The sequence below is a fragment of the Eutrema salsugineum genome, unplaced genomic scaffold (assembly GCF_000478725.1).
Source record: "Eutrema salsugineum unplaced genomic scaffold, Eutsalg1_0 scaffold_7, whole genome shotgun sequence".
Taxonomy (NCBI): domain Eukaryota; kingdom Viridiplantae; phylum Streptophyta; class Magnoliopsida; order Brassicales; family Brassicaceae; genus Eutrema; species Eutrema salsugineum.
The window spans coordinates 407,157-428,762 of NW_006256486.1; the positions used below are offsets into that span (position 1 = coordinate 407,157).

The 21,606-nt window shown below is 37.8% G+C and overlaps 3 protein-coding genes across 3 annotated transcripts; 2 read left to right on the forward strand and 1 right to left on the reverse strand.

The window, feature by feature from the left end:
* The first annotated feature begins 3,101 nt into the window (after positions 1–3,101).
* On the forward strand, positions 3,102–5,802 carry LOC18011305. The gene is made up of 7 exons (XM_006392582.2): positions 3,102–3,547; positions 3,920–4,006; positions 4,097–4,354; positions 4,442–4,606; positions 4,714–4,767; positions 4,864–5,010; positions 5,136–5,802. The coding sequence occupies exons 1-7, from the start codon at positions 3,374–3,376 to the stop codon at positions 5,511–5,513; spliced, it is 1,263 nt and encodes a 420-aa protein (XP_006392644.1). The 5' UTR covers positions 3,102–3,373; the 3' UTR covers positions 5,514–5,802.
* A 1,398-nt stretch (positions 5,803–7,200) lies between these two features.
* LOC18011127 (calpain-type cysteine protease DEK1) lies at positions 7,201–18,304 on the forward strand. Its single transcript, XM_006392583.2, has 31 exons — positions 7,201–7,608; positions 7,745–7,884; positions 8,037–8,287; positions 8,496–8,678; positions 8,852–8,987; positions 9,275–9,405; positions 9,496–9,610; positions 9,704–10,712; positions 10,849–10,959; positions 11,070–11,128; positions 11,231–11,390; positions 11,473–11,746; positions 11,839–11,989; positions 12,083–12,194; positions 12,281–12,446; positions 12,537–12,607; positions 12,702–12,793; positions 12,954–13,116; positions 13,220–13,291; positions 13,435–13,812; positions 13,889–14,004; positions 14,091–14,388; positions 14,470–14,789; positions 14,876–15,227; positions 15,331–15,648; positions 15,804–15,908; positions 16,049–16,177; positions 16,300–16,680; positions 16,763–16,900; positions 17,020–17,256; positions 17,356–18,304. The coding sequence occupies exons 2-31, from the start codon at positions 7,760–7,762 to the stop codon at positions 17,659–17,661; spliced, it is 6,459 nt and encodes a 2,152-aa protein (XP_006392645.1). The 5' UTR covers positions 7,201–7,608; positions 7,745–7,759; the 3' UTR covers positions 17,662–18,304.
* A 180-nt stretch (positions 18,305–18,484) lies between these two features.
* On the reverse strand, positions 18,485–20,389 carry LOC18011128. The gene is made up of 6 exons (XM_006392584.2): positions 20,115–20,389; positions 19,854–19,901; positions 19,383–19,615; positions 19,026–19,296; positions 18,863–18,940; positions 18,485–18,752 (listed from the first exon to the last, which is right to left on the reverse strand). The coding sequence occupies exons 3-6, from the start codon at positions 19,598–19,600 to the stop codon at positions 18,702–18,704; spliced, it is 618 nt and encodes a 205-aa protein (XP_006392646.1). The 5' UTR covers positions 19,601–19,615; positions 19,854–19,901; positions 20,115–20,389; the 3' UTR covers positions 18,485–18,701.
* Positions 20,390–21,606: the final 1,217 nt, after the last annotated feature.

Here is a 21,606-nt window from a genome sequence, read left to right on the forward strand (position 1 = left end):
GATAATGCCCCACATTTGCCTCCTTTTTTCTTCTATATTTCAAATTTTTTGGTCGATAATAATCTGATTTCGTTTTGATAAAATTTTCAAATATATTTGTGTGAAGTGTAAAATATAAAAAGTATAATCACAACATAGTGCATGTCTTTAGTGTGAAACAATTAAAAAAAAAAGAAGATGAACACATGCTTGACATTTTGCGCCAAGGATAGTAACAAGTCAAAACTGTATTCAAAAGTTTGTATTTGCATATGTGTATGTGATTCACCAGGAAAAAGAAGAAGAAACAACAAAATACAGAGAAAGAAGAAAAGTCACATGTCTCAACAGTCTTTCCCTCAAGACAAACGCTTACATCCATTCACATGATCATGTTCAATCATGTCACACATACATCTCTACTGTATCTAAGTATTATATATAGATTTGAGTTTCCAATTCTATGGATTTGTGCTTGGTATAAAAAGCACTAGTCCTGGCCCTAGGTTACATTTTTTTTCTTATATATAAACTCAGATCAATAGTGGATTGGTAAAGGGTTTAGTACTGGCCCAACAAGCTTAAGAGTTCACCTTGTAACATTTTCTTTCATCATTAATTTGTTTCCATTTTTGTTTTGTAAATAATTTACCAAAAAAAAGAGAATATAGAATTCACAAAGTTGATAAAGTTTGCATTATGAACACAATAATGGAGTGCTATAAAAAAAACTATATAAGGTAGAAAAACTTGTGGTTCCACCTCCTTTCTTGTGCATGTACTAATCAAATCTTTTATAATTTATCATATGCTACTCCTTTAATTATATTCTGCAAAAATCTATTAAAAAAAACTAATGGATTGACTAAAATTGGAAAAGATTTTTCATTTATTAAACTAGAAGATTGGAGAAACCAACACACTTAGAGTAGACTAATTGCCATTAAAATTATATGATTAACAGTATAAATGTTTCAAATCAGGAGAATGTCCATGTCAATCTGATTCACAATGAAATGAAAACGGGTTTGAGATCCCGCTAATAGCAAAAACGAGTTGAATTATTCGGATTAATGTGGATATTTATATTCAAGTAGAAAATTGATAACTTCGGCTACTATAACAAACAATTGTGTACAATATACATTTTTTTTAACGAATTGTGTACAATATACATGTGAAACCATTATAATCCCCTGGCATGATAATACACCATGTGATACATCATGGCATAAAATATACAGATAAAAACATACGTGTTTGTGAATTCGTGACCTTGCAGCGATAATCGATGACATTGTTCACTTCTGCTTTTGGACTTACGCTCAAGTGGGCAGAAGCTACAACATAAAAATGTACAATTTAAAAACTGAATAGGCATTTAAAAAAATAAATGAAAAAGACAAGTTTTGGGTGGCTACCTAATGGAACTTTGTCCATATAATCCATTATACTTTTTATTTTGTTCATCTTTTTTATAATTCAATGCATTGTCTCAAATCTCAACATTGCATATGGTGAACCGCTATGAAACCAATCACCGACAACAAACCAATCACTCTTATTGAAGTGTTCGTCTAGATTTATGGGTCATTAGTACACTCTAGAGGCTCGATTATTAGTAGAAAAACTAAAAAGAGATTAAAAACAACAAAAAAGATTGATCATAATGAGGTATAAAGTTTTAATAGGAAAAATTAACTTCTCGATTTGCAGTTATCTTTCTTCGGCATCGGATTCCATAATACTCGTAATCAATTATTATTTTTTGACCGTTTGGCCACATATTTAGCCAATTTCCGATTTTAGCCCTCTCCGTGATCTGTGCGTTAGTCATGGGCTCACGGGCGTGACATACGCGTACGGTGAGCGATGCAACTTCTCGCACGTGTGATCTCAACTAGCTTTGCTTTTCCAGTTAATGGCAGTGACTTTTCCGAATCAATAAATCATGACTCGCACAGCTGACTGTAGTTAACGGCGTTAATTGGATTTTTGTTTTTAACGGAAGGTTCTCATAGACTTTGAAAAATTTACCATAATACCTTTTTTTTTTTTTTCTCACAACACTCTTCTGGTCTTCTAGATATTCTTAGACTTTTGTATCATGAGTATTCATGACTATGTATCTTCTAAGTTCAAAGTCTATCTAAATGTAAATTCACGTAACAAAAGAAAAGACATTTCTTTCATTTATCAACATCTTGTAAATGTCCATGTCCGTACACAAAGTTGAGAAACAATCAACATTCATAAATGTTATGATATTTAATGTATGTTCTTACGAAAATTTTATATCAAATTCGCATTTATCTTAATCATGGGCATGCAAGTTAAAAAATAAATATATTATGGGCGTTCCTTTCATCCTTTGACCAGTCGTCCATGTAAAAACATTTTTAACGAATTATAATACAACAAAATACTCCGTTGGCAGTAGAGTTTTTGTTTTCATTATATCAAAAACCGTGTGATTTTCTTTTAGATATGTACTTTTTCTTACTTTTCACATTGTTTTACGGTTAATCGCTTTCACCGTTGACGAAAATTGTGGACAGATTTAATAAAAAAAAGATGATCAAATAAAGCAGAGCAACATGCGAACAGGATTAGAGCATAAGAATCTTTGTCTTAGTGATAAGTGATGACATTGAATTTTGAATTATTAGTATCATATAGTATTCTTAAAAACCGTGGATGAAACGCCAAGCTGGCTCTGATCCTTCTGACCATTTCACATTGTCTTCTTTAAAATTTTAAATTATTTTCTTGGACTTTCCACCAGATTCCTTCATTTTCTTACCATTTTACTAAAATAAATTCAATTTTTTTTTGTTCTGGTTGATTTCCCTCCCATCAATAATTCGCAACCTACATTATAGCGAAAATAGGTTCCTGTCATTTTCAGTATCTATTGTCTATAATTAATTTGTTTTTACAATATTCTTGTGCCAAGTATTCTGAATATTTAAAAATAAAAAGATTAGGAAAAGGAGCAATATTCGCCATAAAGAGCAAAAAAGCGAGTTGGAAAGGAAAAATAAAATAAAATTTTATTGTGAAATAAATTATAGAGAGAAGGTAAAAATAATTAAATATAGGATATGGAGAGGGGAAAGTGAAGTGATAAGAGAGAGAAAGTGGAAGCTCTTTGTAGGTGTAGAGGTGAAGAGAGAGAGAGAGGTAGGAAAGTTTAGATTTTGATCTGTGTGGTTGGATTTATGCGAGAAGGAAACCAGACCCACCTCCCAAAAGACTTGTCCCAACGAGCAACATTATCATTCTCCTGTTTGCGCTCTTCTTCTTTCTCTCGTTAGGGTTTCTTTTCTTCTTCTGAAGCTCAGTGTTGTATCATTTGACGAAAGAGAAGGTTTTTTAAGTGTTTGTGGCGACAATGAGAGCGGTGCATCTTAGCACGGAGAAGTTAGCTAGAGGTTTCTTGGTGTGTTTATGTCTGTGGGGTTTCTTCTCGCTATCATGCGCCGCAAGGTCAGGCGTATCGAAGCAGAAGTTCGAAGTGAAGAAACACTTGAACAGGCTGAACAAACCTGCTGTCAAGAGCATTCAGGTAAGGGCAAATCTATCTTCCTTCCTTCTTTGGTATTTATTTTTTGGGGTTTTCTGTTTTGGACTGATTTTGATAGGCAAAGCGAGGGAAATTTGGAAACATTATCATAATCTGATGATTCTTGATTTCTCTCTCTCCTACTATACATGATGATTTCTTTTACTTTTTCTCTTTTGTTTTGCTCTAATTGAACAATAAGTAGACATTGTCTTGAGAAAAGTTATGGTCATAATTAAAGATCTTCTCGTTTTCTCGCTACATTACAATTAAAAATGCTACTCGAAATTGGTTTTTTTTTTTTTATTTTGGGACATGAAGATTTTTTTTGTGTTCTGACGAAAGTTTCTTACTTGTATGTGAAAAAAAAAACAGAGCCCAGATGGTGATATGATTGACTGTGTTCCTATCTCAAAGCAACCAGCTTTTGACCATCCTTTCCTCAAAGATCACAAGATTCAGGTCCATATAACAAAAACTGATTCAGAGTTTTGTTGGCTTTGTGTTCTATGTTCTAAGTTGCTGATGTTTAGTCTACTGGTGTTTCTGCAGATGAAGCCTAATTACCATCCCGAAGGACTCTTTGATGATAACAAAGTGTCTACTACATCAAAAGAGAAAGAAATGCATATCCCTCAGTTGTGGCATCGATACGGTAAGTGCCCTGAAGGAACCATTCCAATGAGGAGGACAAAGGAAGATGATGTCTTGAGAGCGAGCTCAGTTAAAAGATATGGCAAGAAGAAGCATAGAACTGTACCTTTACCTAAATCTGCTGAACCTGACCTCATCAACCAAAGTGGTCACCAGGTGAGTCAAGTGTGGCTGTGTAAAAGTTTCCTTTTTGTTTGTTTCTTGATCTGAGATGTTTTCTTTGTTTTGTTTCTTAAACTGTAGCATGCCATAGCTTATGTGGAAGGAGATAAGTACTATGGAGCTAAAGCAACTATAAATGTGTGGGAGCCAAAGATACAACAGCAGAACGAGTTCAGCTTGTCGCAGATATGGCTTCTTGGTGGCTCATTCGGACAAGATCTTAACAGCATCGAAGCTGGTTGGCAGGTACACCAATGCTATCCCATCTATTAACATCTAGGAAATGTAAAATATGATTTGTGGAACTCTTTTCATGCTTAGTATATTAATTTTTTGTTGTTCTTGCTACACAGGTGAGCCCGGATCTGTATGGTGACAACAACACAAGACTCTTCACTTACTGGACTGTAAGATCCTTAAATCTTATCGAAATCCTCTGGTCATGAGCTTTCTTTTTCTCGCTTAGGTTTCTCACTTTCCTTATGCTTGCAAACTATTTGCAGAGTGATGCGTATCAAGCTACTGGATGCTACAATCTTCTGTGTTCGGGTTTTATTCAAATCAACAGCGACATAGCAATGGGAGCAAGCATCTCTCCAGTATCTGGATATCGTAACTCGCAATACGATATCAGTATTTTGATCTGGAAGGTATGTTAAGACATAAAGAGAAATGAGAAAGACACAAGCTTTTAATGCCCGTTCTATAAAACAAGAAAAAGGTGAAATCTTTTGGTCTTAATTGATGTGGAAATGGTATGTTAACTTTGTCACAGGATCCGAAAGAGGGACACTGGTGGATGCAATTTGGGAACGGGTATGTTCTAGGATATTGGCCATCTTTTCTCTTCTCCTACTTAACGGAAAGTGCATCGATGATTGAATGGGGAGGAGAAGTGGTGAACTCGCAATCAGATGGCCAACACACTTCAACACAAATGGGCAGTGGTAGATTCCCAGAAGAAGGCTTTAGCAAAGCAAGTTACTTCAGGAACATTCAAGTGGTTGATGCGTCAAACAACCTCAAGGCACCAAAAGGACTTGGAACATTCACTGAACAGTCCAACTGTTATGATGTTCAACCCGGAAGCAATGATGATTGGGGTCATTTCTTCTACTATGGAGGTCCTGGTAAAAACGCCAAGTGTCCTTAAACTCGGCACCAAGTAATGTGCTGGCTTGTCTTGTGAATTCACCGTGTTACTTTCTACACACAGTTACTCAATCCACCTTCGGTAGTTTTAGGAATGGTAAAAGTTATGTAATGTTTAGTTTTGGGGTTTGTTTGGTTCTTCTTCTCCATATAAGTAGATGGGGAAGAGGAAGGTGTGGCTTAAGTTTCTTCGAAAACTTAGAAACTTTGGCCTTTAGTGTAATCTTACATGTCTCCTTTGTATTGTGATTTGTTTAATCAAGTGAATGAATCTCTCTTTCTCACTCTTATTAATAACTTTCACAAAATTTTCAAAAAGCTAACTTTTGCCTGGGTGAGTGAATTTATCTCCATAATCTACTCCCTAATTCCCTTTTTTGACTATAAGACGTTTTATTTTGTTTCTCATTGCTTTTTGTTGTTGAATTTGGTTTCACATTTGGAGAGAGAGAGAGAGAGAGAGAGAGAGAGAGAGAGAGAGAGAGAGAGAGAGAGAGAGAGCGAGAGAGAGAGAGAGAGAGATATGGTCTAAAAAGTGATCATGGATTACAGTTGAACGTGTAGTTGGTGATGACTGATTCATGAACTGTCTCTTGGATGATGGTCTTTTGCATATGGGTGAATGATATTTTCCTTGTTACACTGTTTTCACATTATAGTTTTGGTAAAAGAAAAAACAAAAGATTTCATAAATGAGCATTAAGAACTTATATGAGTATCCATATACAGTCTCCAAATTCTATGTAAATATATTTGTAATTTCACAACATCGATTTTCTTGTAACCTTTTTAAAGCATCAAGCCATCAAAATAAGACTTTCCTTCTTATATTTTTGATCATAAATTGCAAAATAATGTTAAGCTTGATAATATCTTATATATGTTTGATTTTAATAAGAATAATTTGTTTTTATAAGAAATTGTGAATTTAAATTTATCTTTTACTTATTCCAAATAATGTATGCCTTTTGAAAATCAATATGGTCTTCTAGGTTCAGTAGACTATCTTTGACTTAATCGGCTTTGATTTAGTTAATAAACTTATGAAAAGAAACGCATTTAAAATTCTCATTTGTATTATATTATATAGTTGGATGTTTTAAATTTTGTGACAGAGACATCGGTATTCCACTTCTTTTTCCTGGTTATGAGCTTTGAGCGTATAACCTGAATAGACTTAATCGTATTTATTAAGTGATTATGTCATTGTATAAAAAGATGGGTTAGGTACTATATTATCAGTTTAATCACACTAATCACTATTGTGTTCGTTTACAAAAATGAAAACAAACCTGTTGGTTTTGTGTACTCAGTCGTTGTGTATTCATGGATAGGTAGTTTAAGAACATATACAGTACTCCGTAATTAAAATACTTCAAATTAAATCATTCCATTTTACAAATGTTACTAATATATTGCAATTTGCAAAATCCGTAATTAAACTGCTCCAAATCATTCCATTTCACTGACGAAAATAAACACTCAGGGCGTTTTCAATCACGTGATATCTCATTGGTTCGTGGATTACACGGGCGTTAGTGTTTTGTTCGGACAAAGCCATAGCTTTTTTAATTCATTTTTATATTAATTATTTTTTTTTCTCCACAGGCACTTTTCTCTCTCTAGTCTCTACACAATACACTGTACGTCGTTCTTCGAGGAGAGAGAGAGAGAAGAAAGGTTGTAGCTTTTTTTTTTTTAACTTACGGTTCACACACACACATTCGAGGGTAGGGTTTTAATCTTACCTTCTCTCTATCCATTCCCAAAACCTGAGAAAAATTCTCTGAGATTTATTCAAAAAAACCCTCCAACATTTTCTTACAAAATAGCAAGAAAACCCTAAAAGGAAGTGAATTTCTGTTTCACAAGCTCTCAGGAGTGAGCCCTAACTTAGTTTCTTGCTTTCTCCTTTGCCTACTTTACAGCTTAATTCTCTGAAATTAAAACCCTAGTGAAGGAAAAAAAACCCCAAATCTGTACCCAAAGTTGCCTCATTTTGCTTGAGGAGCTGAAAAATTCGGGTTTTAGCGATCCCTTCTGCTTCTATTTTCACCGTCATGCCACTGCATAGTAAGCTCATTTCGGTCAAGTAGGTATGGATCCCCATTTAAACAGGGTTGCGAAATTTCGGCTTGATTTTGAGCTGCGCATCCGAGCTTTTCGGTGCAAGCTTGAGCTTTTAGCTTCCCTGTGATAGAATTTTGATTCCCGAGTTGCATGCCGTTGTAGGTGGGAGAAGAAGCCATGGAAGGGGATGAGCGAGGACTCTTACTTGCTTGTGTAATTTCGGGTACCCTTTTCGCGGTTTTCGGTTCGGGTTCGTTTTGGATACTCTGGGCAGTTAATTGGCGGCCATGGCGGCTCTATAGGTAAATGAATCCACATATTGGGGCAAACTCTAGGTGTTGTTAAGTTATCTATGGCGCTTGATGGATAATCCGTGGAGTTACTATATCTGTCTAGTATTTGAGCTAGGACCATAGTTGAGTCAATGATTTTGGAATGCCTTCTGTTTTTGCAGCTGGATCTTTGCTAGAAAATGGCCAAAAGTATTGCAAGGTCCTCAGCTAGATGCAGTATGTGGTTTTCTATCTCTTGTTGCTTGGGTTGTGGTAGTATCCCCTATTGCAATCTTGATTGCTTGGGGCTGTTGGCTGATTGTTATATTGGATCGAGATATCATTGGGCTTGCAATAATAATGGCTGGAACAGCTCTTTTACTGGCATTCTACTCGATCATGCTTTGGTGGAGGACACAGTGGCAAAGCTCAAGTAGGTTTACGATCAGCTCATTCTGACTTTCTTTCACAAGATTCTTTTGGCATTGTATGGTTGATAATACTGGTGGTAATGATAGTACACGAAGTAGCCGATGTAGGAACGAGAACTACTGGGCTTATCATAGGCTGTTTTAGTCAGTACTTATCGTGAATGACCTATTGAACGTGTTTCTTTCTTTCTTTCTCCCTTGGCTAAACAGGAGCTGTTGCGTTACTTCTCCTTCTTGGTGTTGCCTTACTTTGTGCCTATGAACTTTGTGCTGTTTATGTTACGGCTGGTGCGCATGCATCTCAGCAGTATTCTCCTTCTGGTTTCTTTTTTGGTGTCTCGGCAATCGCGTTGGCAATAAACATGCTCTTTATCTGCCGCATGGTCTTTAATGGTAAAGCTTTCCCAATTCTTACATGGCTTTCCAGTTCTTATTTAACTTAGTCAGTCTCCTTAATTCTTCATAGTAGCAAAAATCTACTCTTCCATGTCGATTAACATCCGAAGTTTTTGACTTTCCATCCTCAATCTAAGTTGTTGAATTGCTCGAATTTTTCATCACCACAGGAAACGGGTTAGATGTGGACGAATATGTAAGAAGGGCATACAAATTTGCTTATTCAGATTGTATAGAGATTGGCCCCGTGGCTTGTTTGCCAGAACCACCTGATCCCAATGAATTATATCCCCGGCAAACCAGCAGGTAAGTTCTTATTGCTCTTTACCTGTAAATTTAATAATTTTCTGGCGTAGCTGCCCCCTTGCTTAATAACTGGTCCTGAATTAACAAGCTATTAAATATTGGGAACCAACTGTAATCTGAAGAGGATTCTGGGCTAGTAACTCAAGTGATATTTCGTTACTTTCAGTCATATGATATGTTCATTGCTGAACTGAAGTGTTCTCATGCTTTTTTTCCTTTATCAGCTGCAGTTCGTAACTGCGACATAATTTAAACATCTGCTTTTTTGTTTTCTTGCATATTTGTAGGGCTTCACATCTCGGCCTCCTATACCTAGGATCACTCATAGTTCTCCTTGCTTACTCAGTCCTATATGGTCTAACAGCTAGGGAATCACGTTGGCTCGGAGGCATTACATCAGCTGCAGTTATTGTTCTTGGTACAAAGATAAAATTTGTTGCATATATTTGGAGCAGAAACAGGATTGGATTATTTCTAACTCATCCTCATATTTAATATTTTCATGTAGACTGGAATATTGGGGCATGTTTGTATGGGTTTAAGCTTCTCCAAAATCGTGTTCTGGCACTTTTTGTTGCTGGCACATCTCGTCTTTTCCTAATATGCTTTGGCATACACTACTGGTTTGTATTTGAGCTAAAACCTTATTACTTATTAATAGACTAAAGTTTGTTCCCTAAAAGGCATGTAACATATTATGTTTTCTGTTGTTGCAGGTACCTAGGGCATTGTATTAGTTACATTTTTGTAGCATCGGTTTTATCAGGTGCTGCTGTTTCCCGTCATCTATCGATAACAGATCCATCAGCTGCGAGAAGAGATGCCTTACAGAGCACAGTGATCCGGTTGAGAGAAGGTTTCCGAAGAAAAGAGCAGAATAGTTCATCAAGTTCTTCAGATGGTTGTGGCTCAAGTATTAAGAGAAGTAGTAGTATCGATGCAGGCCATGTTGGTTGTACTAACGAAGCTAATCGTACCACAGAATCGTGCACGACTGAAAATCTAACTCGAACGGGCAGTTCTCAAGAGGGCATCAATAGTGAAAAAAGCATAGAAAGTGGAAGACCAAGCTTAGGTTTACGTAGTAGCTCATGTCGTTCTGTCGTCCAAGAGCCTGAAGCAGGAACGTCTAATTTTCTGGACAAAGTTTCTGATCAGAATAACGCCGTGGTCGTTTGTTCCAGCAGTGGGCTTGACAGCCAAGGCTATGAGTCTAGCACATCGAATTCTGCAAACCAGCAGATTTTGGATTTGAATTTGGCTCTTGCTTTTCAGGAACAGTTAAACGATCCTAGGATAACATCAATGCTTAAAAAGAGAGCAAAAGAAGGTGATCTTGAACTGGCGAATTTGTTGCAAGACAAGGGGCTAGACCCTAACTTTGCTGTGATGTTGAAGGAGAAAAACTTGGATCCAACCATATTGGCATTACTTCAGAGGAGTAGTTTGGATGCAGATAGAGATCACCGCGACAACACTGATATTACAATCATTGACTCAAACAGTGTTGACAATACTCTGCCAAATCAGATTTCTCTATCCGAAGAATTGAGGCTCCGGGGGCTCGAGAAGTGGCTTAAGCTGTCCAGACTTGTTCTGCACCATGTAGCGGGAACACCAGAGAGAGCATGGGGACTCTTTAGTCTTGTCTTTATTCTTGAAACAATCATTGTGGCTATTTTTCGTCCGAAGACCATAACAATTATAAATTCTAGTCATCAACAGGTGAGTTTCACCCTCTGATTCAAGTCACTGGGAATTTTTTTGGGTGCAAATTGCTACCCATTTTCTCAAGTTGATACTTGTTACATTAATGAAGAGTATTTGTATCTTTGCTAACTCACTTCTTACCTAATTGTAGTTCGAATTTGGTTTCTCTGTCCTCCTGCTGTCACCTGTTGTCTGTTCAATAATGGCTTTTCTTCGGTCGCTTCAAGTTGAGGAAATGGCATTGACATCAAAATCCCGCAAGGTATTGCTTCTCTCTTTAGTTTGGTATGTTCAGTAGTACTTGTTGTGGACAATGCAGGTACCATGTGATGTTTTAAGTGTTCTAAATAGCATTCGTTTCTATATTTCCAGTATGGCTTTGTTGCCTGGCTGCTGAGCACATCAGTTGGATTATCACTCTCTTTCTTGAGGTACTTGGGATTATGTCCTTTACTGAACTGCTATCAACTTTTCTCACATGGTCATGTTTCGATTGCTTCATTACAAAAATCGTGTCTGCTTCAATTTTGCAGTAAATCGTCAGTACTTTTGGGAATATCCTTGACTGTGCCCCTCATGGCAGCATGCCTTTCTATTGCTGTTCCTATATGGATGCATAATGGGTATCAGTTTTTGGTTCCACAATTATCATGTGGGGATCAACCAAGAGAATCACGATCTCCTAGGATGAAGGTCTGTCTATTTTCCCTTTCCTAATGGCTAGTGTCTCTCTATGTCAAATAAGTATTTCTAAATAACATTTCTTTTCATTTAGGGGTTTATTCTTTGGATTTGTGTTGTGGTGTTTGCGGGATCTGTAATTGCTCTTGGTGCAACTATTTCTGCTAAACCTTTGGATGATTTGAAGTACAAGTTGTTTAGTGCCAGAGAAAATAACTTCACGTCACCATATACATCTTCTGTATACCTTGGTTGGGCGATGGCATCTGGAATTGCTTTACTAGTTACCGCCATTCTTCCAATAGTCTCATGGTTTGCAACATATAGGTTCTCCCATTCTTCTGCTGTCTGTCTCGTGATATTCTCAGGTAATTTGTGTTTCTGTTAGTTTGCTCTATGTTTGGGTGGGCTTTCTTTCTTCTCGAACTGATCTTTATATGCCTTTTCATCAACTTTCTAGTTGTTCTCGTGGCATTTTGTGGAACATCGTATTTGGAGGTTGTGAAATCTAGAGAGGATCAGTTACCCACGAAGGGCGATTTTCTTGCGGCTTTGCTTCCACTTGCATGCATTCCGGCGCTACTTTCACTGTGCTGTGGGATGGTTAAATGGTGCATGACTATTTCTTCTCATTGCCTGTTAAACCTTACTCTCAGTTTCAATGAAATAGCCTTTTTAATTATTTTTGTGATTGTTCTTTGCAGGAAGGACGATTGTTGGATATTATCTCGAGGTGTATATGTTTTTGTTTCTATAGGTCTTCTTCTTCTTTTTGGTGCGATAGCAGCTGTGATTATTGTAGTCAAACCATGGACGGTAAGTGCGAAGTTGCTGACACAATTCCGAAGCTTTTGGCTGAACTTGATTAATCTGATACATCTTTTGTGTTTCAAATATAACAGATAGGCGTGTCGTTTCTCTTAGTTCTTCTCCTTATAGTGGTAGCTATTGGTGTTATCCATCTTTGGGCATCAAACAATTTCTATTTGACCAGGAAACAGACATCCTTTGTCTGCTTTCTTGCCTTTCTTTTGGGTTTGGCCGCATTCCTTGTTGGATGGTTTCAAGGTGAGGCTTGCCCATCTCTTATTTTAGACTCTTTGTAGCGGTGAGACCTACCCTACTAATAGATCAATTTCATACATGTTTACTTTGCAGATAAACCATTTGCTGGAGCATCTGTTGGTTATTTTACATTCCTGTTTTTGTTGGCTGGAAGAGCATTAGCTGTGAGTTCATTAACCTTCCCTTAACAGTTCAACAGAACTGTGGTTCTTGTGTTCATGTATTTAGTCACTTAACTATATATTTTTTTTTTCTTAGGTTCTTTTATCACCACCAATCGTTGTATATTCTCCAAGGGTTCTACCAGTGTATGTCTATGATGCTCATGCGGATTGTGGAAAGAATGTCAGGTATGTTCAGCCACTTGAGTACTTTAAATAGTTACTCGTAATCTATTTCCTTGCTGTTCTTCGGATATGTTCTCTGTTGTTCTGAATTAATGACCATTAAAGATAAAGCTGATGAAAACTTTCATATTGCTTTGTGTGGATTGCCTTGGGATTTATTCAGTGCTGCATTTCTCGTCCTGTATGGAATTGCATTGGCAACAGAAGGGTGGGGTGTTGTTGCTAGTCTGATAATATATCCTCCGTTTGCTGGTGCTGCTGTATCAGCTATCACCCTTGTAGTAGCCTTTGGGTTTGCTGTTTCTCGTCCGTGTTTGACTCTTGAGGTTAGTGTTCTTGTTTTTTGATCTTTCTGTTCCTTAGAATAAAGTTTATTGGTTGGTAATTCAATTTCCTCATTGTATGTAAAATTCGTCTGATGGTCTCCAGATGATGGAAGTTGCTGTACGTTTTCTTAGCAAGGATACTGTAGTGCAGGCTATATCTCGATCTGCCACTAAAGTACGTTAAATTCTACCGTCTTTCTTAGTGTTCTTCTTCAAAATTTATTTTGATATATTCTGTTTTAATTTAACACATTCACATACAATAGAGCTCAATGGGATGCATAATTTCTTACGCCTTTTGCAACTTCTTAATGACAGACAAGAAATGCTTTGTCCGGAACATATTCAGCTCCCCAAAGGTCCGCCAGCTCTGCAGCTCTTCTGGTTGGGGACCCCTCTGCAATGCGTGATAAAGCAGGGAACTCTGTGCTTCCTAGAGATGATGTCGTGAAATTAAGGGATCGTCTCAGGAATGAAGAAAGAGTTGCTGGATCGTTCTTCTACAGAATGCAATGCAGGAAAAGATTCCGTCATGAACCAGCTACAAATGTGGATTACAGAAGAGACATGTGTGCCCATGCAAGGGTTTTGGCACTGGAAGAGGCAATTGATACAGAGTGGGTGTACATGTGGGACAAGTTTGGTGGTTATTTATTGTTATTGTTAGGTTTGACAGCTAAGGCGGAGAGTATTCAGGTGAGTCCTGATTCTAACTTTTCATATACTCTTCTCTATTTATTTTTCCTAAGACAAGATTACCATGATGTTGTAGGATGAGGTACGCTTGCGACTATTCTTAGATAGCATTGGGTTCTCTGACTTAAGTGCCAGAAAAATCAGTAAATGGAAACCAGAGGATAGAAGACAATTTGAAATTATCCAAGAGAGGTACACGTTTCTTTCAATTAGTGGTTTAATGAAGCTGAATACTCAAGACTTGTTGCTTATTTTTTTCCCTGTGCTGTAAACACAAGTTATCTGAGAGAGAAAGAGATGGAAGAGGAAATCCTTATGCAGAGACGTGAGGAAGAAGGGAGAGGTAAAGAAAGAAGGAAAGCTCTTTTGGAAAAGGAAGAGCGCAAATGGAAGGAAATTGAAGCCTCCCTTATTCCATCTATTCCTAATGCTGGTAGCAGAGAGGCAGCAGCCATGGCAGCCGCCATACGTGCTGTTGGGGGTGATTCTGTCCTTGAGGATTCCTTTGCAAGAGAGAGAGTCTCGGGTATTGCACGTAGGATACGCACTGCTCAACTAGACCGACGTGCACAACTGGTAACTTTTAATTTTATTTTGTAAGTGTACTTTCTATTGAAGCTGACCACTGGATAATTAACTAATAAAACTTATTTCCAGACTGGAATTCCTGGGGGAGTTTGTGTTCTTGACGATGAACCTATGATAAGTGGTAAACATTGCGGCCAAATGGACTTGAGTGTCTGTCAAAGTCAGAAGATTAGCTTATCCATTACAGCAATGATTCAACCCGATTCTGGACCCGTATGTCTTTTTGGCACTGAATATCAAAAGAAAGTATGTTGGGAGATTCTGGTTGCTGGTTCTGAGCAAGGAATTGAGGCTGGCCAAGTTGGCCTTAGGTTGATCACTAAAGGTGAGAGGCAGACAACCGTTGCCAGAGAGTGGTATATTGGTGCAACTAGCATAACTGATGGAAGGTCTGCCTTTTTTTGTCCCCTCAGTATCCGTATTGTCAGATTTTTATTGTACGACTTTTGTGATACTATTTCTCATGATCTTTCAGGTGGCATACAGTGACAATCACTATTGACGCTGATGCGGGGGAGGCTACTTGTTACTTAGATGGTGGATTCGATGGCTACCAGACTGGGTTACCTCTAAGTATTGGTAGTGCCGTTTGGGAACAAGGCGCTGAAGTTTGGTTGGGTGTGAGGCCACCTATAGATGTCGATGCATTCGGCAGATCAGATAGTGATGGAGCCGAGTCAAAGATGCATATAATGGATGTTTTCCTTTGGGGAAAATGTTTAACTGAAGATGAGGCCGCTTCTTTGCATGCAGCCATTGGCATGGCTGACTTAGACATGATTGATTTGTCTGATGACAATTGGCAATGGACGGATTCACCACCCAGAGTATGTTTTCTCCTGTTGAATGTTGGCATATTTTTCATGATTTGTGGAGGCTATTGTTTAAGCTCATGCTGATTCTCATTGGTCTTCTTTTCTCTTTTACCAGGTCGATGGTTGGGATAGTGATCCTGCTGATGTTGATCTCTATGATAGGGATGATGTAGATTGGGATGGACAATATTCCAGTGGGAGGAAAAGAAGATCAGGTCGGGATTTTCTTTTTAGTGTCGATTCGTTTGCTAGAAGATACAGGAAACCCAGGATGGAGACACAAGAAGAAATAAATCAGAGAATGCGTTCAGTTGAGTTGGCTGTCAAAGAAGCTCTCTCTGCACGAGGGGATAAGCAATTTACTGACCAGGAGTTTCCTCCAAATGATCGCTCTTTATTTGTGGATACACAAAACCCCCCTTCAAAATTGCAGGTATGGATTATGAAATTCTTCTCCTTCTGTTATTGGTTGAACATTTTGACTCGTCGTGTGATTATTTTGTTTTGAATTCATAATCCCCCTTCAAGTGGACTAAAAAATTAACAATTTGATGGGCATTCTAACCTTTTGCGCTTGTCACAATTCAGGTTGTTTCTGAATGGATGAGACCTGATTCTATTGTGAAAGAGAACGGTAGTGATTCTCATCCCTGCCTGTTCTCTGGGGCTGCAAATCCATCAGATGTTTGCCAGGTTTGATCACTTTTATAAATATGTGACACCTCCCTCTGATGCACGAAATATTCTTCTTGACCAAGTTCTTCTTGTTGTACGCATTTGATTCAGAATGATCCCGAGATTTATTGTTATCATTGGTTTAACTTGTTCTATAGGGGCGTTTAGGCGATTGTTGGTTTTTAAGCGCTGTTGCAGTTCTGACAGAGGCTTCTCGAATATCTGAAGTGATTATTACTCCTGAATACAACGAGGAAGGAATCTACACTGTTCGCTTTTGTATTCAGGTTGTTATCTCAAAATAAAAATTCACTGTGCTGCCTTGCTCTCATGATGATAGATTGTTGTAGCTTCCTTTATGATTTCCATACAGTCAGAAGTTTCAAGTTTACTTGCTTTCTACTTGCAGGGTGAGTGGGTTCCCGTTGTTATCGATGACTGGATTCCATGTGAATCACCTGGTAAACCAGCCTTTGCTACTAGCAAAAAACTTAATGAACTCTGGGTCTCCATAGTGGAGAAAGCATACGCCAAGCTCCATGGTTCTTATGAGGCACTGGAGGGGGGACTGGTTCAGGACGCTCTTGTTGACCTAACTGGAGGTGCTGGTGAGGAGATTGACTTGAGGAGTGCTCAAGCACAAATTGATCTTGCAAGTGGCAGATTATGGTCTCAACTGTTACGCTTTAAACAAGAGGGTTTCTTACTTGGTGCTGGAAGTCCATCAGGATCTGATGTTCATGTATCTTCCAGTGGCATTGTGCAAGGGCATGCTTACTCCGTCTTACAGGTATTCCCTGTTGCTTTGGTTGCATTTGTGATATGCTGAGTAGGGAAACGCGTTTTAGAAATTTGACTTACGCTCTCTTCAGGTGAGGGAGGTCGATGGGCACAGGCTTGTTCAGATCCGAAACCCATGGGCTAATGAAGTTGAGTGGAATGGTCCCTGGTCAGACTCATCCCCAGACTGGAGTGATAGGATGAAGCACAAGCTGAAGTATGTTCCACAGGTAATTTCTATTGTACTTCACTTAAATGCATACAAACACATACTTGCACATAAATATATGTAAATGAGTCTTTCCATTAAAGTATGTTGCGTGCTGATCCTGTGCATTCTGATCAACAGTCAGACGAAGGTATATTCTGGATGTCTTGGCAAGACTTCCAGATTCAGTTCAGATCGATATATGTTTGTCGGGTATACCCTCGTGAGATGCGCTATTCAGTCCATGGCCAATGGCGAAATTATAGTGCGGGTGGCTGCCAAGATTATAGCTCTTGGCATCAAAATCCACAATTCCGGCTAAGGGCTACTGGTTCTGATGCATCTTTGCCGATTCATGTTTTCATCACCTTAACTCAGGCACATGCTACATCTTGATGGAAACCTTTTTTGTTTCACTCCAAGTAATTCATATCCTCTGATAAGGTGAAATCTCATTTTCCCAATGTTTACTTACAGGGCGTAGGTTTCTCAAGAACAACTCCTGGATTTCGTAACTACCAATCAAGCCATGATTCGCAGTTGTTCTATATTGGAATGAGGATTCTTAAGACTCGTGGACATCGTGCTGCTTACAACATATTTCTTCATGAATCTGTTGGTGGAACAGACTATGTGAATTCCCGTGAGATATCATGTGAAATGGTTCTTGATCCTGATCCTAAGGGTTATACTATCGTCCCGACCACTATACACCCAGGGGAAGAAGCACCTTTTGTTCTTTCAGTCTTCACAAAAGCCTCCATTGTCCTTGAAGCTTTGTAGTTCCCTTACAGCCAGATGGCTCTCTCCTCCTTTTTCATCAGCTGGCATGCCAGGAAAGTTATCCAAGTGCTTGTGTTGTTCAAGGAATCAAACGGCTGATGTCTCAATGTTAAACACTTGTTTGCCCGCAATCGGTGTAACATAAGAGAAGGTAAAGTTCTTAACCTTCCTGCAAGGATTGCTCCATCCTGGTCATATCACTCACGATTCCTCACATTTAGACTTAACTCCCTCGTGAACAGCATCTGATCTAATAGCTGGCCATTATCTGGTGAATCTTTGAGGTCTTGGAATAAAACGTTTTAGTTGTTTTCCTGATCTGCGGCACAACGCTAGCGGCTCAGAGGATAAAGTGCACTGGAGAAAGCACTTTGCAGGCATGACTCACCATCATTCCATCTGGATCATAGGACACGCATCAAATGTAAATTTGTAGGTATTGTGACAAGTACAGATTTATTAAATTTAGAATAACTACTTCGTGACTGAGAAAACAAGAAGGGAAATAGGAGACTTGTGACTTGTTAGGTAAATGTTTGGTAACAGGTAGTGGTAGCTGCAGTTTTGGTTGGTGTGTTGTAATATTCAGACGCTAATCTGTGTGCAGATTTCGTTTCCACTCTAATATATGAATTCTCATACTCTTGCGTGCTCTGGAAAATTTCGTTTCCACTCTAATATATGAATTTTCATACATCTTGATCTGTGTTTAGAGTTCTCATACTCTTGCTCATCCATTTTTAAACAGAGATTCATTAACCACTTCTCATCATGTAGACATGAACTGTCTAAATGCAGAATCAACAAGTTAAACAATAAAAAGGCTGAGAAAAGTGATTTTGATTACCAAGACTTAGATTAGCTTCGAAAGCAAAACATCAGCAAAAATACAAGTGGCTCATAGTTTGATCGGTAAAGAAGAGAAGCTTCTCAAAATGTGTTTAAACAAATAAATATATCCTTGTGCGTCGTCTCCTTCATAGCCTCACCAAGATCTTGAATATTTCTTTAAGTCCGAACCAATTTTGTTCGACCGTTCTTCACTCTGAATCGCTTTCCATGCTCCCCATTGCCTTCAATCCTCTTGGTCGCTTCATTAAAACATGAAATTAGCACATCATATTTGCATCCACAAAATAAAACCAAGTGTTTTCACTATCTATTGTGGGAAGAGACAAGTAAGTGAAAAGCAAGCAGATACCTTCTTTGAAGTCTTCTTCTCTCTTACTTCATACCTCTCTTTGCACAGATCTGATAACCAAGTACCTGGACTCACCAGCTGCGTGAAACATACATACCATGAAAATTGCATCACCATGGTCCATGGAAGAATTATGAAGAACAAAAGTGGTGAAGGGACTCACAAGCAATGTCTTCTGAACCAATTTGGCTCGTTTCTTTGGTCTTTGAGGAAGCTTGCACCCTTTCATAGCCAAGAAATCTTCTTCCTTCTCTTTATTTGACAAAGTTATAAACAACTTTGGCCACACATGTTTCTTGGTTTCCTTGACAGGTTCCTTAATAATTTTTCCAGTCTCATCTGTACCCATCGAACCCCTCGTTGTGTAGTACCTATCTTCCTTCTCAGGCGATGCCACAAACGATCTCCGCACATTACCTGGAGAATCTATGATCCTGTCACCACAGAGACATAACAATGCTTTACATCAAAAAGCTAGAAAAACAACCAAAGAAGAACAGCTCTGAATCAGACTACTTACTTGTTTGGACGGTTAAGATGCCGAGAAGGAGAGCCTCTCTCAGAAGATACAGCGCGCGAAATGAGTTTGCGCTTAGTCAAACAATCAGTTGACTTGCCATTAGTAAGGCTTTGATCTTTCTTCACCTTCATGCATCTAACTCTTTTCCTCTCTCCCCATTGCAACACAAAATCTGCCTCTGTGGTTCCATTTCCTCTTTGTCCCTTCACTTCTTCCATAACACAATACTTAACCTTACACAACCAACAAAGAGATTAACTCAGACATTAAACATTCATCCAGAAATAGACAGCAAAAGAATCGGAACAGCATAGAGAAAGTTCCTGCCTTTTTATAGATTAAATGCACACAAAAGGGGAAAAAAATCCATTTACAGTCGTACAAATTTCTGATGTCTAAACAAGTATTTGAAATAGACCAGAGATAAAGAAGACCAATCCGAACTAATTAGTAGAAACAAGACTCACTAACCTCAAGATCTGCAATTTAAACTCAGCGGCTTTAGCTTCCAGAATCACACTACAAAGTAGCAATATCCAAAATAGTATAAGAAAACTAGAAACATAGAGTAAACTCTATAAAAAAAAAAGAGAGTGACAACTGCAGAATCGATTCTTCAATTATCTATTAAATCCAAATCCACCATTGTAGTTATTTCTTGGCAGACAAATACAGAGACAATAGCTTACGCAGAACCCAAAAAGAAGAGCAAAACGATTAAAAAACACTTACAAGAGTGAAACTTCATGAAACCGAAGACAGAAATTTGATGAATTTTTTTGATAAAATAGAGAGAGAAAGCAAAATGAAGTTGCTCCCTTTTTCTTAGATAGATTCAAACTCCACCAAGAAAGTGTATAGATTTTCTCTGGAATTTTTGTTTTAAATGGTTGATGAAACCAGAAGATCGAACACTGTTTTTTTTTTTTGGTTGGGTGTTCTCTATGGACTAGACTTGTGCTATCTATCTTCTTTAAACACACACACAAGAAAAAGAACTGCTTACCCTCCTCTCTGGTCTTTACTGCGACGCTCACCTTTTTATTAGCCATTTTTTTCTAATTTTTATAAATTATTATACATTTTTCTTATTTGCTCATTTTTAAGTTAATGACAACCGTCGGATACGAAATGGACGGCAAGATGGACTTCTAGAAGTTAAAAAGCCTTAGCCTGTTGTGTTTAATACGAGAAATTTCGTTACGGATAATAACAAATTACATTATGACACGTGTATAATTTTGACGGGAGCACGTTACACCAGAGTTTACTGCATAATAATCTCTCCATTTCTGGCGAGAAAAATCTTATTTAAGATTTTGCGTTAAGACAGTAAGGGATTTAGTACCACGCGCTAAACACATCTGATTTTCGAGATTCACTTTGGACTTTTACGGCGATGAATTTCACGCGCCATAGATACGCGTGGGATTAGAAATAAACCCTTTCAAAGAAAAAAACACAATTATACTCTTCATCAAACTTATAGGAGTGGCCTTTTTATCCATATCTCTGGCCTCTAATATCCATTTGTAATCTCTTTATTTCACAAATTCATATTATTACATCTATTTTTTTCTTCATCACTTACATAGTTACATATATATATACATATATAAATATTAGGGCTGGGCATAATTACTTGGTACTAATCCCGTACTCGTTACTTGACCCGTACTTGTCCCGTAAAACCAAGTACTTGTTTTGATCAAGTAGAGTATCAAGTATCTTAAGAAGATTACTTGCAAGTATAAGGCAAGTATCAAGTATTAAAAAAAAAGTTACTACTTGGTCTTATTGACCCGTTACACGTTTCAAATCTCTGATTTTTTTTTTAATTTTGTTCCACATCGATTACAACATAAAAAAGGAAAGAAAAGTATGCTTATCAAAAGATAAATAAGTTGCCAGACTTCAATATCTAAAGCTTTCCAAAAACCTAAAGGTCAAAATATTAAATATTATCATAGGTTTTAATTAAATATGGCCCGAAATTTTAGTTTTTTTAGTATTTTATTTGTACTTTTACAAGTAACGGGACAAACCAAGTAACTTGCAAGTAATTAAAAATTTGGTAAGTACTAGTATTTGATATTAACAAGTCAAGTACACGTACAAATATCTTGATACTTAAACGGGGCAAATCAAGTATCAAGTATACCAAAAATGACAAGTACTAGTCCCGTGCCCAAGCCTAATAAATATTAGTTTTCTCATCTACAAA

Bases quoted from the DNA above. Each gene is read 5' to 3' on its own strand.
- LOC18011305 (XM_006392582.2), top strand. From the start codon at position 3,374: ATGAGAGCGGTGCATCTTAGCACGGAGAAGTTAGCTAGAGGTTTCTTG. The intron at 4,607-4,713 runs GTACACCAATGC...CTTGCTACACAG, and splicing joins GCATCGAAGCTGGTTGGCAG to GTGAGCCCGGATCTGTATGG. The intron at 5,011-5,135 runs GTATGTTAAGAC...ACTTTGTCACAG, and splicing joins TCAGTATTTTGATCTGGAAG to GATCCGAAAGAGGGACACTG.
- LOC18011127 (XM_006392583.2), top strand. From the start codon at position 7,760: ATGGAAGGGGATGAGCGAGGACTCTTACTTGCTTGTGTAATTTCGGGT. The intron at 12,794-12,953 runs GTATGTTCAGCC...GGATTTATTCAG, and splicing joins GATTGTGGAAAGAATGTCAG to TGCTGCATTTCTCGTCCTGT. The intron at 16,681-16,762 runs GTATTCCCTGTT...CGCTCTCTTCAG, and splicing joins ATGCTTACTCCGTCTTACAG to GTGAGGGAGGTCGATGGGCA.
- LOC18011128 (XM_006392584.2), bottom strand. From the start codon at position 19,600: ATGGAAGAAGTGAAGGGACAAAGAGGAAATGGAACCACAGAGGCAGAT. The intron at 18,941-19,025 runs GTGAGTCCCTTC...TGTTTCACGCAG, and splicing joins TGGTTCAGAAGACATTGCTT to CTGGTGAGTCCAGGTACTTG. The intron at 18,753-18,862 runs GTATCTGCTTGC...GTTTTAATGAAG, and splicing joins AGAAGAAGACTTCAAAGAAG to CGACCAAGAGGATTGAAGGC.